The sequence below is a fragment of the Lissotriton vulgaris genome, chromosome 8, assembly GCF_964263255.1.
Source record: "Lissotriton vulgaris chromosome 8, aLisVul1.2, whole genome shotgun sequence".
Lineage (NCBI taxonomy): Eukaryota > Metazoa > Chordata > Amphibia > Caudata > Salamandridae > Lissotriton > Lissotriton vulgaris.
This window is the reverse complement of record NC_141696.1, coordinates 1,518,228,511-1,518,244,768: the sequence shown is the minus strand read 5'-3', so window position 1 is coordinate 1,518,244,768 and position 16,258 is coordinate 1,518,228,511. Positions and strand designations below refer to the sequence as shown.

The following is a 16,258-nucleotide window of genomic DNA, read 5'->3' as shown; positions in this document are numbered from 1 at the left end:
GTTCACGCCTAGTTCACGCCTACTGATTACGTACTAGTAACACGTGGATGCTGTTATCTTGTCCTCTCTCAGCTGTTACGCCTACTATATTGCTTTCTATGGTGTAAATTAAGTATATAAGCTATGTATTGTCAATAAAATATTGCTCTATCCCTTCTTCCACCCCTGTGGTGGGAAGAACATGATATCCAGGTCTTGACCATTCCTTTTTAAGGAATAAAACCCCTAAGAACTCTAACACCACGGACTCTGTTTTTTTCTTTCCGATTTGAGTTATTATTGATTAAGTACTTACCTGCATAGAAATTAAGACGGTAAATTATATATTTATGACATTTTGGCGCCCGAATAGGGACCCCTCCCCCAGCTCACGCGCCGGTTGGTGCGTTGCAAGCTCTGTCCCCTGCCATCAGTTAGAAGGAAACTACGCGTACCGGCAGGATTTCCTGCATCTCCCTCTGGCCCACGGAGGTGACGAAGACTGCGATCAGTACCCAGACGAGGCCTTCTGTTTCCGTGCTTCCCGGTGAGTACCATTGCTGGGACGTATCTAGACGGGTTTGGGTACACAAGTCCGGTCTGCACTGTTTTTAGACAGTGTATTTGTACTGTTTAGCAGTACATCCGTTATTTCAAGTTTCTGCACCGTTTTAGCAGTGTATCTGTGCTGTTTAGCAGTACATCCGGTATAGGGGGTAGTCATATATGTCTCAAATGTCTTCTTCATGTGATTAATGTCGTGGTATGAGTGTGATTGTTTTTAATGTGCATTATTGTGTTCTTGTATAACCAACTATATCCAGTATTAAGTAGTTAGGATTGAGCATTCAGTACTAAGTAAACAAGATGCCGTTTTTCAACAAGTTAAAGCAGATAGGAACTAGGAAAGGGATACTAGAGGAAGAAATTCCTATCCCCCCTAGGGACACTCCAGGAAATTTTATGTACCACAAGCATGGCATAGATGCCATATTATATCTAGATTTATGGGCTGAGTATACTAAACATCTAGACGAAAGACACAGATGGCCTGTTACCGGAACATGGGATGCCGAGTGCATCATGGAGGTAGAGGAAGCACTATGGAAAAAGAAAGCCAGACAATCTCAGAAAGACGCCATAGAGTTTTGGCGTAAGGAATCACATAAGCGTGCTGAAAAAGAATTACGTAGAGAAGACAGACTTAGAGAATCCGATAAAGCCCAAGAAAACGAATTAGTTACTGAAGGGATCCGAGTAAAATCAGAGCAAATTTTCCCGCGCACCTCAAGGATTCACAGAAAGCCCCAGCATCTATAGTCAAGCACTGAAAAGACAACTAGATTGTATTCAAATGCCAGTTAACACCGCTTTACTGCAGTACGTCGATGATCTATTGATCACCGCACGAAGTGAGCCCGAATGTGAACAAGCATCACTGACAGTTTTACATTTCCTGGCAGACAAGGGACACAAGGTGTCCCCTTCGAAGCTACAATTCTGTGTTCAGCAAGTTGTGTACTTGGGTCACTTGCTGTCCAAAGTGGGGAGACAGCTCACTCCCGATCGCATTCAGTTAATTGTAAATATGCCACAACCCCAGACACAAAAGGAAGTGCGGGCCTTTATAGGCCTCACCTCGTACTGCAGACAATGGATTCCTCAATATGCATTTCTAGCTAAACCACTCATCCAGTTAACGACACAGGAGGCAGCGACTTCGACTGTCCTCCCTTGGACTCAGGAACACACACAAGCCTTTGAGGAATTAAAGAAAGCATTATGCCGAGCACCAGTTTTAGCAACACCATGTTACAGCAAACCGTTTACACTTTTTGTTACAGAACGTGATGGCACAGCATTGTCTGTCCTCACTCAAGACCAAGCAGGTTCACATAAGCCTTGCGCTTATTTTTCAAGTACATTGGATTCAGTAGCCCAGGCACTCCCTGCGTGCTTAAAGTCAGTAGCAGCAACAGCACTAGCAATTAGACAGAGCGATTCAATTGTTTTAGGCCATCAGTTAACAGTACAAGTTCCACATTCTGTAGAGGTTCTTTTAAACAGAACCCAGACTCAGCACTTGACCATAGCACGACTGACAGGTTACGAATTAACGCTATTCCAGCCACACATAGAAATCAGACTCTGAAGCATTCTGAACCCCGCAACACTGTTACCTTCAATTAGGACGCAATATGGTATAATAGTGTTGTTCTGACATCAAGTTTGTGAGGAGCCCTTTCTGCCACTGAATCAGGTTGAGGAAAGAACACAGGTAACTCAACTGATTGGTTAATATGAAAAGCTTTTGGAGGGAATTTTGAGTTTGTGCGAAGAACTACTCTATCTTTATGAAGTTGAAAGAAGGTTTCTTCTAAGGTTAATGCCTGTAGCTCGCCAACTCTCCTTAATGAAGTGATAGCAATTAGAAAGGCAACTTTCCTTGAAAGAAATTGTAATGAGGAATTGTGTAACTGCTCAAAATGTGTACCCATGAGCCTTGTGAGAACGATGTTAAGGTTCCAAACTGATGCAGGTGGTACCCTGGGTGGTATTTGTCTTTTAAGGCCTTCCATAAAGGCTTTAATTACTGGAACTTTGAACAAGGATAAGTGTTGTCTGTTTTGCAAATATGCGGCTACTGCTGCCAGGTGCAATCTAATGGATGTATAGGCTAAGCCAGCTCGCTGTAGATGCAAAAGGTAACAAATAATATTTTGTATAGATGCATCTAGCAGATTAATAATGTTGATGTTACAATATACACCAAATCTCTTCCATTTCGACGCATAACATGCCCTGGTGGTAGGTTTTCTTCCTTCTTTAAGAATTGTCATACAATCTGGTGGTAAATTTAAGTATCCAAACTCTATGACTTCAGGAGCCAAATTGTTAAGTTGAGCTCCTTGGGGTTGGGGTGTCCGATTTGTCCATGGTTCTGAGTGACAAGGCTGGAATTGAGGTGCAGCTTTTGATGTGGAATCATTGATAGTGGTGAACCATGGTTGACGAGCCCATGTGGGAGCCACTAAAATGAGTATGAGTGATGTTTGCCTGAGTTGCCGAACCAGAAACAGAAGGAGAGGCAGAAAAGCGTGAGCAAATAGCCCTAACCAGTTCATCCATAGGGCATTGCATTTGGATAGAGGGTGTGGGAACCTGGAGGCGAAGTTTGGGCATTTTGAGTTGTCTGCTGTGGCAAACAGATCTATTTGCAGGAATCCCCATTTTTGGAAGTATGGAAGGAGAACCTGGGGATGAAGTTCCCATTCATGTTTTTGTTATCCCATCCTGCTGAGGAGGTCAGCAATTTGATTGTTCACGCCTGCGAGGTGCTCTGTCAGAACATGAATTCTGTGATGAATTGCCCAACGAAAAATGGTCTGAGAGAGGCGTGGCAGTTGTATAGAATGTACCCCCCCTTGATTTTGTATCTAGTACATGGCTGTCATATTATCTGTGCGGACTACGACAACTTTCCCTATGAGGAGAGGTTGAAAAGATTTTAGTGCTAGATAGACATCTTGAATCTCTAGGTAGTTGATATGGTGACTGTTATGCTTGTTGTCCAATAGACCATGATTTTTTAGATTCTATAGATGAGCATGTCAACCTGTGAGAGATGCGTCTGCTGTTAGTACGATCTGTGGAACGGGGTCCATGAATGGCTGCCCCCTTTGGCAGGTTTTGTGTGTTCCACCACTGCAAAGAGCGATGTGTACCAACACTAGATCTGTTAATTGACCCTGTGAGTAATTCTACAGACGTGCTAAGCATTCCTGTTGAGGACACACGTGTAATCTTGCATGAGGCACTATTGCGATGCATGATGCTATCATCCCTAGTAGTTGCATAAAAGTTCTGACTGTTAAGTATTGATGTATTTGAAATTGTAGTAACAGAGTTTGAAGATTTCGAACCCTGGCTGTATTGGGAGAGGCTAGAGCTGTGTGACTGTTTAAAGTTGCTCCCAGATAGGACTGAGTTTGTAAGAGTTGAAGATGGGACTTTTGGTATTGACTGTAAATCCCAATTGATGGAGAAAGTGTGATGTAGCCTCAGTGTGTTGTTGATGCGCCAATCGTCTAGATATGGGAAGACATGAATTTGTTGGTTTCTGAGATGAGCTGCGACTACTGCTAGACATTTTGTAAACACTCAGGGTGCAGTAGTAAATCTGAATGGGAGTACTTTAAACTGATAGTTATTTCCTGCTATTACAAATCTGAGATATTTGTGATGTGCTGGTAAACAGGAATGTGGAAGCATGTGTCTTTTAAGGATTGTGTGGACATAAAGTCACCTTGCTGTAGAAGTGGAAGCATTTGCTGAAGCGCAACCATATGGAAATGTTCTGACAGTATGTACAGGTTTAACATCCGTAGGTCCAATATTGGTCTTAGGGACCCATCTTTTTGGGAGATTCAGAAGCACATTGAGTAAACACCTGACTCTTGGCGTTGTAATGGAACTGGTTCTATAGCTCCTTTTATTAAAAGAGTTTGTACTTCTTGTTTGAGGAGCTGTAGGTGCTGTAATGAACATTTGTGAGTGTGAGGTGGAATATTGGGAGGATTGCTGGTAAGCTCCAGGCAATAACCTTGTTGGATAATGTCCAATACCCATTTGTCTGAAGTTATTGATTGCCAAATGGGAAAAATTGTTGAAGTCTTCCCCCGACAGGTTAAAATGATTGGGGGAATTGTAGGCAAGTCACTGCTTATCAGGAGAAGGGGAGGTAGGTGTTGGTGTGCCTTTACATCTACCCTTGGAATTGTTTCCTCTGTACCTATGTTTATAGAAACCTCGAGATTGAGAGGGTTGCGTGTTGGATTTATATGGGGAGGCATTAGGGTCTGAGGAATTGCTTTTGGATCCTCCTCTATAGAATGAAAGACAAAAGGAGCCTCTGTTAGATGGGGACTGAAGTGCTCCCATAGATTTTGCTACCACTGTGTTCTTTTTCATTTTTTCAAACATCCAGAACCAACACTAGATGGCAGGAGTATGCAAAGCATGTGTATCTACAGCACACATGCCTCGAACAGATGAGTTATGTGTCATAAAGGATGCCTGGTATAGAGATATGACCATCAAGTCTAGAGCAAGATGAAGCCCCCACATTAAAGCTCTTCTGTAGCGACACGTTTCCCAGTGGACACAGAGTGGGTAAAACACTTTGACTCATCCGGCCCTATTTGCCTAATAGCATACTTTGTTCAAGAAGCACATCTTCACTACTACCCTATAACATCGAGGACCTCAATTCACAAGACTCAGTGGCGCGGCCTGAACAAAGGTCACAGCCCAAACACTCAGTCTGCTTACTGTGACAGTGGCCAGGAGTCCCTCTGGTACATTGGCCACAATGATGCCGATGAGGAAGATGACCGCTTCCAGCCAGCTGTATCCCAGGATGAGGGAGAGGATGAAGAAGCTGACGCCCAGGAAGACAGCCACTCCAGTGATGAGTTGAATGAAATGCTCAATCTCGATGGCAATGGGGGTGCGGCCTCCTTCCAGTCCAGAAGCCAAAGTGGCAATGCGGCCCATCACAGTGCGATCACCGGTGTTGATGACGACGCCACGGGCGGTGCCTAGAAAGAACGGACCAGAGGTTGACAAACTACAACAAACATTGGCAAAGGCAATAGTTTTGGTTTGCATTCTGAGTAGTGACTACAACATTAAAAGGCCTGCACCATTGAAAAAACAAAACTCAAAATTATTATATCTGTACACAATCTATTAAAATATAAAGTTGAAGTGTGTTGATTAAATGTACTTTTCAGATGTAACGTAACTCCTCATTAATTGCAATGCATGCATCCCATTGGAGATGGAATGATAGAATGATAACAACAAAGAGCCAATAGCAAGAGGTGAGAGAAAAATTCCCCTCTAGGTGAAGCCAAAGCACACTTGATTATCAAAACAATACCCTTTCAGGGTTAGAGCAACACATACATTATGCAAAAAAGAAGGAGAGAACTCTGGGTAGTTCCCACGTTTAGGTTGAGAGCAGCTGCTGTATAGAGCTCCCAACAACACCAGCTACACTTTGAATTTGCTCACCTCAAATGTCTGTTTTTCTTGCCAAATGTTTAAGCTTAGGATTAGCACAGAGCTATCCATGCCGAGCTAGAAAGGGACAAAGTATTTTGCCATTTCTGCAACAAAGTCTTTAAGCATAGGATTAGGACAATGCCATCCACGCCGAGTTGTATCAGAGCGCTGTACAAAGGAGCGAAGTGGAATGAGGTAAGGGCATGAATACAACATCATAAAGGGACATGTGAGGTACCAGAAAAGCAACAAAGTCTTATTGAGCAGGTGAAAAGACAAAATTACAACGTTGAACAGAGGTAACAACCCATCTTGTAGGACTTGTAATGTTCCAGAAGAGCAACAAATCTCGTAGGACAAGTGAAGAGGCAAAATTAAACCTTTGAACAGAAGTATCAAAGAATCTCAACAGGAACTAAAAGTTCCTTGGATTTTTACTGAACATTGTGAGCAAGGTCGAACAATAATGCCCCTTGTTATTTTGTTCTACCCAGGCCTTAGCCTTTAGACAAAACATACAGATGCAGCTGTTGTTTGGACAACGTACTTTGGTATTATTAGAATACATGAATAGGTAGCAGACACTTGAAGAGGGACCTTTCCAGGCAGAAGAGCGAGACAGCCCCTATGATGTAGATCTACTCTCTATAGGCTAATGTATGGGGTCTGCTGATAAAGCCCAGAGATCTTCCAATATATAATAATATTGCGTTTTAGCAAAGGGGAGTGAGGTTAGGCTTTATTGTATTTCCACGATGACATCTCCCTTCATGATTTATGGACTAGCTGCTATGCTGACTGTATTTGTACTATGCATGTTTCTGCTTGTTGTGGCACGTATACTGCATGTTAGGGCACGTTAGTTAAAATAAATATTTTAAACTGTTTCGTGTCTCTGTTAGATTTTATTGAGGACAAGTACAAGAGTGAGAGTGAAAGGGTGTGTCTTGTTACAGCGATTCCTGAGAGATCTGGGAGTGTTCTGGGGCGTCTAATCATTTGTTTCTCTGTGAGTGAGTAGGAGAGCAGGTGAGACACTATAGCTAGTCGGTCCTGGGCTCGTGGGTACTAAGGTGGTAGGAAGACTCAGTCCCCATACACCAAGATCCTATAATCCTGCGCATAGTTCTGTGTTTGTGCAGAATCCCTGCAACACTATAATTGGCCATTAAGGAGCAACCATTTGACATCTTTTTTTAAGGAGGCGGTAGAGGGGTTTGATCTGATCTCGAGAGGAAGAGAGTTCCAAATTCTTGATGCCAGACAAGAGAAAGCACTATTCTAGGTTCTTTTCTTTTTGAATTTGGGAGGTTTCAACAGTAGGGTGTTAAAGCTTCTTAGGGTCTAATTTGAACCCGATCGTTCAGGTTTTTTGCCAGGTACACTTGGGTGTTGTAGTGAGTTGCCTTGTTCGGCAGGCAAGCTATCTTGAAACGGATCATTGCTTCGAAAGAGAGCCACTTTAGTAGAATTTGGTCTGGTGTCAAGTTTTCTGGAACCAGTGATGAGCCTAGCCGAAGAGTTCATAGTGGCTCTTAGAAGTGCCAATCTAGCTTTAGGTGAACCAGCTAGGGCCGCCATTCCATACTCCAAGCGTGAGATAACTAGTAATTTGGACTATAGACTGAAAGTCCTCAGGAGGTAAGATAGCTTGATTTTCCTTAATGTGTTGAGCTGATGATTGACGCCCCTTATAGTTTCACTGATGTGAACTTGCATATTCAGGGATTGGTCCAGAGTTATGCCTAAAGATCTCGCAGAGTCAACAACTTGAGGGGTGCAGTTGAGCGATGTAAGTTGTTTGAGCCAGTCTTGAGTGGATGCAGAATGATTGTGGGGGGCAATCAGGGGGAATTCTGTCTTGAGAGTATTTAACAAAGGATGATTATGAGTTAACCATTGTTTAGGATTTTGAAGCGCACAGTTTAGAGTTTTTTTGTCATCTGGTGAAGAGATTTTCAAATACAATTGAGTGTCATCAGCATACATATGGTGGTATTGAATGTTAGAGCGGTTCAGAATTTCAGAGAGTGGTTCATGAAAAGGTTGAAAAGTGTGGGTGAGAGTGTAGAACCTTGAGACACTCCAATTGCGACCGGGGTACTGGTTGCAAGGGAGCGGTTGACTTTGATTCTTTGCGTTCAGTTTTTTAGGAACAAGGCAAACCAGTTTAAGACAGGGCCTGATAGCCCGATCCTTTTTTTCATGTTTGACCATGTCAAATGATGAGGACAGATCAAGAAGGATCAGTAGACAAGGGTACATTCTTGTCAGGAGAGCTCAAGGCATCATCAACGATGTGTGTTAGGGCTGTTTCAGTACTGTGACCCACTCTGACACCTGACTGGTATAGGGCAAGGAGCTAAAACTTCTGAATGTGGTTGCAGATCTGTGTCTGAACGCATTTCTCAAGCAATTTGGCCAAAGCCATGATATTAGTAATTGGACGGAAATTGTTAGTATCACCTAAGTCCGCATTTGTCTTTTTTGGGATGGCTTGACCCATCATGAGGCAATCAGGAATCCTACCCTGCATGAGAGATTCATGAATAATCAGGGAACAGAGTGGAAGAATGGCCAATTTGAGATCTTTGAAAAACTTGGTGGGTAGCGGATCGTTGAAGTGATTGGAAGATTTTAAAGAAGCCATAAATTGGAGCAGCTCCGCATCGTCTGGAAGTAAAAAGGAATTCCATGATTCATTGTTTTTTGGAGGGTAATGTGTGGGGTAGGAAGTAGGTGCTCTTGCTACCGTTGGCCAAGATGAAGGTGAGAGGGAAGTCAGAAAAGGCAGATTAGGTGAAGCGAGTTGCAGTTCAAGTTACATTTTTCTTGCCTTTTCGGTGAAGTGTGCTGAGATGTCCTCCCCACTGGGGCAAGAGATCTTGGGTGCAGAGAGTTGATTGGTTTAGTGGTCAGCTTGTTGTTTTATGATTTCAAATAGTTTTTTGGGTCTGTCAAGATGTGCCCTGAAGTGATCCGTTTTGGCACTACGGATATACTTGCTTTTTATAAACTTTTAGTTATCCTTTGACAAATACACATTAACCAAGCATCTTGAGCTTAATATTAAATAAACTAAGATCATGTCAACTGGAGTATCTCCATTCAGATCACGGCCCTGGTGCTCAAGAAGAAAAGCAACTGAAATAGTTAAAAGTTATAAGTACCTTGGCATCTTGTTTGACAACAAAATCTCCTTCAGAAGCCACTTTGATTTACTTAGGGCAAAAGCTGCTACTGACACCTTCGCCTTTAAGGCCCTGTGTGACAAACTGGCATGACTATCATCTGCCCACCACTTGAGTATAATGTCAGCTAAATTAATTCCATTGCTAACATACGGCTCATTTATTTTTCTAGAGAAAGATACCAAACTATCTGACCTGCTACAGATTAAGATAGCAAAATCGGTCTTTAGGATTCCCACGTATATTGGCCGGGCCCGAATCCAACTAGAGTCGGTCTTCGGCGGCAGGATTTCAGCCCCTTTGCGACCGCAAAATAGGTCAGGCCAATGTACAAACCCTATTTTGGGAGTCACTAATCAATTAGCGACTCGCAAAATAGGGTTAGCGACTCGCTATTAGGAAGGTGCCTGCCAAGGGCGCCCCTTCCCAATAGTGACTCAAAAACCCATGTATGAATGTTTCACGACTGCAATTGCAGTCGCAAAACACTCGCAGTTTACCACCCTTCTCAGAAGGGTGGTAAACCACTGGCAAATGGGAAGGGGTACCCAGGGGCCCTCTTCCCCTTTGGGAATGGATGCACAAATATTATTTAAGGGCAGGCAGTTGTCCTAAGGACCACTGCCTGCCCTTAAAAATGTAACTGAAGAGTTTCATTTTTATTTTTTAAATGCATCCTTTTTTCCTTTAAGGAAAACGTGTTGCATTTAAAAAAAAACTGCTTTATTTAAAAGCAGTCCCAGACATGGTGGTCTGCTGACCCCAGCAGGTCACCATCCCTGGGAGTGCTAGCCATTCCTAATGGGGTCGCAAATTACGACAGCCTCATTAGTATTCATGAGGCATGCAATTTGTGACCCCATTAGGAATCGCAAACAGTATCTGAGTCACTGGATTTTGCGACTCGCAAATTGCTACTGGCAATTTATGGCAATTTGCAAGTTCCAAATTCCAATAGCCGTATATGTGGCTCAAGGTCTACTTATCCACCTGAATGAAACATTGAAAAAATGCATTTTGCACACCAAAACTGTTTATATTAATGTTACAGATATGGTCATACCAGCATCGTATGAACACTGTTTTTTAAGCTTTGTTTTAAGTGATACTGTTGTATTCATGTGACTGTAATACTTTCATTAATCAAACAATAAATAATTACTTACTTGCTGCACTACTCCTTGCAAGGCAGTGCTGTGCTGTAGTCACAAAGTCAAAGCTTCACTTCACCTTCAAGACCAATGCTGCATACACAATTTGGGTCAATGCTACACTACACTGAATTTACTAATGTTGTACTACTCGTACGAGGCCAGTGCTACACTACACCCTGTAGACTACTGCAGCAGTTCACCCACTGAACTACATACAGTTTTCCAGTGCAGTACTACGTAACCTGTTTAATGTGTACTACACCCACCTTGTCAACAGCGGGCAGCACCCATCAGCTAAAGCTGCACTACACCCACAAGGTCAATGCTGTACCACAGCCACTAGGCCAGTGGTGCACTATAGTCAATGGTTCAGTGCTGCACTGCATCCCACAGTTCAACGAAGCATGACGCACAAACGGACAATACATTGTTTGACGGACCACATCAACGATCTGATACACTCAATATACCACTGCACTCACTTGGCCAATGCTATTCTACAGCCATCAAGAGCGATGCTACACTACATCCTAAAAATCAACGCTGAACTAAACCCGCCATGTCACTGTTATGCTATACTAAATACATCAGATGCTGTGTCACACCCACCAGGCTGAAGCCGCTCTGCACTCACCTTCCACGCAGTTAGTTGAGAAGAAAGCAATGTTTCTGGTTTCCAATGGGTTTTCATTGGTGAAATCTGGGGACCGGGTCTGGGGCTCGGACTCACCGGTGAGAGAAGAGTTATCTACCTGCAACATACAAAATCAACACATGTCCATGGTTACACGTTAGAAGACCAGAGAAGGAGAGCTATCAGAGCAGGGACAACTCCTACCTCCACTGCTCATCACAGATCCCTTTGGAAGCCTGATCAAATACTCCATCAGGAGGATGAGCCTTGTTCTTGCCCCGTTATAGATGATCAGTTTCTTACAAACACTCTAGATGAGTCAAGAGCTGAGTGCTTTTTAATTATCAAAAACACAGAACTACACTGTGACTCAAAAAGAGGCCAGGAAGCATCTTTCTATCCTTCCCTCATTGTGCGTGATTCGGTTATACTTTAACATTTATTAGAAGAAAAAATAACAATACTGACAGCCCTTCTAACCTGCTCTTACCAACTTTTGGGAGGAAGGTGTGCCGCCCTGGATCCATGTTGGGCCAAAAGTGTCCTCACTGTGAAATATAACTTAATTCTCTCATTCAAATTTGGAAAAGACCAAATACTAACTTTTAATGTCTGGTGACTACAGGAAAAAGCATAAAAAGAGATTCATTGTTATTGGCAATCCAACTGCTCTAGGGGTGAGGGAAGCAAAGTTCATCATTCAGACCTAAAGAGAAAAGTCCAAAGAGTGGTCATGTACGTCTCCGGTAAGGTCAGATACCACAGAATAGAGTAGAACATCTCAGCCCTGGATACTACGATTTGCAGAGGAGATGCAGAAGGTGCATCACCTCATGGAAGAGTAGAATTGTTGGGGTTATACAGACACAATTGAACCCTTAACTCTATTTGAATTTTTTGTGGACTCTGTAGGTATATATTATAGGAATAAAAGTGTGAGGAACCTAAGGCAGTGGCTGGAAAATGGGGAATACTTACTGCTAAATGGGAAGGATTAGGGAAGGGAAGGAGCCTCTTAGGGAGGAGTGAGGATGAATTCAATCCCCAGGTTGAGTGCTACCCTATCCTAGATCCAAGCTGGCACCACTAAGGGCCTCTCTGCATGCAGCCATTAGGCTCATCACAGGATCTAAAAGGAACAATAACATCTCCCCAGATCTTAAAACCCTAACTGGCTCCCATATAAGGCAAGTATACAGTTAAACATTTCTTGCATGACTCATAAAGCTCTTCATTACAACTCCCCAAATTATGTGGCACAAAAACTAGAATTATCTGGTGGATGCAGATCCTCTAGAAGCACCAGCACCTTGGTACTGCAACCACAGAAATTCCATAAAAAGAAACTTAGCCACAGAGCCTTCTCAGGGATTCCCTTGAGAATTTGGAACTCACGGCCACCTGAAATCAGACTGATTCCCTCAACTACTTTATTAAAAAAAAGAAGGTAAATTACTACTTATTTTAGAATTCTTCTCACGATCGGCATCCATGATTATTGCTAGACTGTTGGTTCATCTCTATTGTTTTTTCTGACTTGTCCTGGAGATACTGCCTCCCTCTAATTATAAATGTATTTTACCATATATGCACAGTGTGTACCTCTCTTGATTATGTTTTTGTTTGCTTCCCTGTTTTCTTATTTCTGATCCTTTGTAAAGCGCTCTGAAACCCTCACAGGTCATGTTTGCGCTATATAATACTTTATAAGTAAATAAAAATAACTACATTTTGGGGGGGTCATGCAACTATAAACACCTTTCTGCAACTGAATAAGCTCCTTCTTATTCACAAGCTGCTCTACTAAAGTTAGTTAAAGTCACAAAAGACTCAAAACAGTTGTAAATGTACTACAGCCCAGCCTCAGTGTAAGCCCAGAAAGAGTAAAGCCACGCATGACCTCTTCCTGGTAATTCAGTAATATTCAAAAGTAGGAGGCGCACAGCTGGTTGTCAAAAAGTTACAAGAACGTGGTGTTCTCAAATGATTTTAGTAGGTTGGGTGCTCCCAACAGGTAACGTGTCCGTAATAATAATAACATGTTCATAGCGCTGGGGTGACCCTAGTCCAAAAGAGTAAAGTAAAAATTATTTGGGGTGAAGCAGGCAAGAAGTTGGTGAAATTAGTTTAAAAGAGTGCATGAAATACTTCATCAGGAAACTTAAACTGCGACATTACTTTGATCATGTACTACCTCCATTACCCAACAAACAAGATCTATTGATGGGCCTTAGACCAGCCAGCACATTTGAAGCACCTATAAGTCATAAAAGCATTGATTTATTTGAAAATCTGGTAAATCAAGATATCTTGAAGTTGAACTATAACAAGAAAAAACAAAGAAACATCACACAAAAGGATCAGGACACCTTGAGAAAATTCTCTGAGAACAAAGAAATAAAATGCATCAAGGCTGACAAGATACTCAGGGATGTCACCATGATTTCATGGTGACACATGATACACTCTTCCTGGTAATGCAATACACTCCAAAAGAAAACAATGGTATCAGGAACATATTATAAAACACATATTTTTTACGTGTTAAAAGTTATATTATTATTTTTCTAAACTAAATAAAAAGTAACATTTAGCTTTTTGATTAAAATAATAACTGAATAATCTTTTATACTGGTTCATTAAAAAAACTAAAGCAAATATATATTTTTAAAATTGCAAACTAATTATGAATATAAAATGCTAGTGAGGCTGGCAATTTTTAATAATAATGTTAAAATAAATGAATGCATTGTATTTATTTGTTTATTAAACATTTAACTTGGTGAATTATTGTTCAGTAACATTTGACCGTTTTTGTTCTAGGTTAATCATAATTAGCATTTTTATTTTATGCTAATGTATTTATTATAAATGTTTGTAATAATTATTAAACGTTATTATTTTTACCTAAAACATACCATAGAGATATCTGCACCCGAGAGGTAGATCCCTTCATCTACAAGTGAAAAGTTACTCTTAAATCCTGGTGTAGAAGGCTCCACCAGAGTGAAGGCATGTCAGTCTGCAACTAGAAATAACTTTACACTTGGAAATGCTGAATTTCACAAAAGTAATAAAGTTATTTCTGGGTGTAGTAGTACATTTACACATGAGTCAATGTACACATGTAAATGTACCTTTGTGAATAGCTCCTTAGTTGTTGGGATTTTCTCACCTTGCAGCCATGAGCAGATACAATGCGAAGATCCGCAGGGATTCGGTCACCTCCTTTCACTTCTACCAAGTCACCGACTACAACGCCCTCCGCATTGATGGTCTGCTTCTCTCCATTCCGGATCACAAGGGCTTGCTGGCAGACCGAAGAAGAGAAAGGAATATCAGCAGGATTAATAATCATTATCTTGCTCAAAGCTCGAGAACTGACATTCAGAAATCAATACAAGGCGGAGGATCAGTGTCCAGTCACATAGGAATCTGCCAATTCTAATCCTCCTTTCAAGATACCAAACTTCAGCACCACATGACTCATTACTGCCCTTCACTTTATAAAGGCCTGTTCCCATGACAACAGGGGCTCCCATTGCAAGTACTCAACAGTATTCTTAAAGCTTAAAACTATTTTAAGTCGTGGTACAGTTTGATGAGAAAAGTGGTACATTTGTCATTATTATTCTTTCCAATTAACTTAAGCCCCAAGACAGAAAGCCTGCATGGCATTAAGAGCAGCCTATGGGCCAGGGCAAAGGCCAAACACATTATTCAAAACTTTGTATATTCTAGCTTAAATCCCATCTCCTACTGACTATCATAAAGAAACATCTTAAAACATCTGTCCTCTGTCATTCTGAGTCTCCCCTGTGCTGTTCGCAGATTACAAATGACTGTCATCAACCCTCTGTACTCTCCCAATCTAAGACCACCTGTCTGCTGCTCCCACATCAAACCTCTGTACGCTCCCACTCTGAGCACACCCATCTGATTATATTCAAGCCTCTCTATTCTCCCATTCTGAGACCTCCCAGCTGATGTTCCCCCATCACCTACAAGTGTACACAAGCCTCTGTACTCCTCCATTCTAAGACCACCCATCTGCTGCTCCCACATCACTAACTAGTATACTCAAGCCTTTGTACTGTCCCACTCTGAGACCACCCATCTGCTGTTCCCACATCCCCTACAAGTGTACACAAGCCTATGTACTCTTCCATTCTAAGAAAACTGATCTGCTGCTCCCACATCACCTACAAGTATACTCAAGCCTCTGTACTATCTCATGCTAATACCATCATCTGCTGTTTCTACATCACCTACAAGCATACTCACGTCTCTGTACTCCTCCATTCTAAGACCACCTATCTGATGTTTCCACATCACTAACAAGTATACGCTAGCCTCTGTACTCCTCCATTCTAAGACCACCTGTCTGCTGTTTCCACATCACTAACAAGTATACGCTAGCCTCTGTACTCCTCCATTCTAAGACCACCTATCTGCTGTTTCCACATCACTAACAAGTATACGCTAGCCTCTTTACTCCTCCATTCTAAGACCTCCAATCCGCTGTTCCCAAATCAGCTACAATTATACAGAAGCCTCTATACTCTCTCGTTATGAGTCCATACATCTGCCACTGTCAGATCAGAAAGGTTGGTGCCCAAACCTTTGTACACTCTCATGCTCTGTGTCCACCCATATGCTGCTGCCGGATCAGAATGGGCTGTGCTCCAACCTCTTTAATTCCAAGTCTCCTCTCCCGCTTCCACCAGGTGTGACTGCCAGATTATTAAGGGTTGTTTAAATGGTTAGTTCGCATTATGAGCGACCTCTATGTGCAACTGACAGATCAGAAAGGATGTTTTCAATAGTTCAGTAGACCCTTGTGCTATTATGAGGTCAGAAAAAGACTGCTAAAACATCCCTTCAAAGGTTTTATCAATTCCCTCCCGTTCAGTAGATTTGCATGCCCCCACCACTGCCTTCCTGCTCCTGAAACCCTCTTTCCATTCTCCATCTCTCCAGGGGATCGTACTTCCTTCCATCCCTGTTTTTTAACTCACTGGACTTGCATGTCTCCAGTCTCTGCTGCTCTGTCCCTTAAGCCTGCTCTCCTACTCACCTGGTGATTCATATATCTCTCCAAGCCTTTAATGTCACCCACTGGACACGCCTGTCTTCAGTCACTCATGCTGTCCAATCCAAGCATCCCCGCTACCCCAGGAGTATCACATTTTCTTCCCTCTCTTTCTTCCAGACCCATCAAACCTTGACTA

The 16,258-nt window shown here is 42.2% G+C and overlaps 1 protein-coding gene across 1 annotated transcript in view; it reads right to left on the bottom strand.

The window, feature by feature from the left end:
• Positions 1 to 16,258, bottom strand: part of LOC147699073 (sodium/potassium-transporting ATPase subunit alpha-1-like) — a 244,865-nt gene that overhangs the window by 99,196 nt on the left and 129,411 nt on the right. Inside the window, exons 6-8 of the mRNA XM_086935650.1 lie at positions 14,203 to 14,337; positions 11,028 to 11,145; positions 5,311 to 5,579 (exon numbers count right to left, since the gene is read on the bottom strand). Of these exons, the coding sequence (XP_086791776.1) occupies positions 5,311 to 5,579; positions 11,028 to 11,145; positions 14,203 to 14,337 (522 nt within the window). The remainder of the gene's footprint in view (positions 1 to 5,310; positions 5,580 to 11,027; positions 11,146 to 14,202; positions 14,338 to 16,258) is intronic.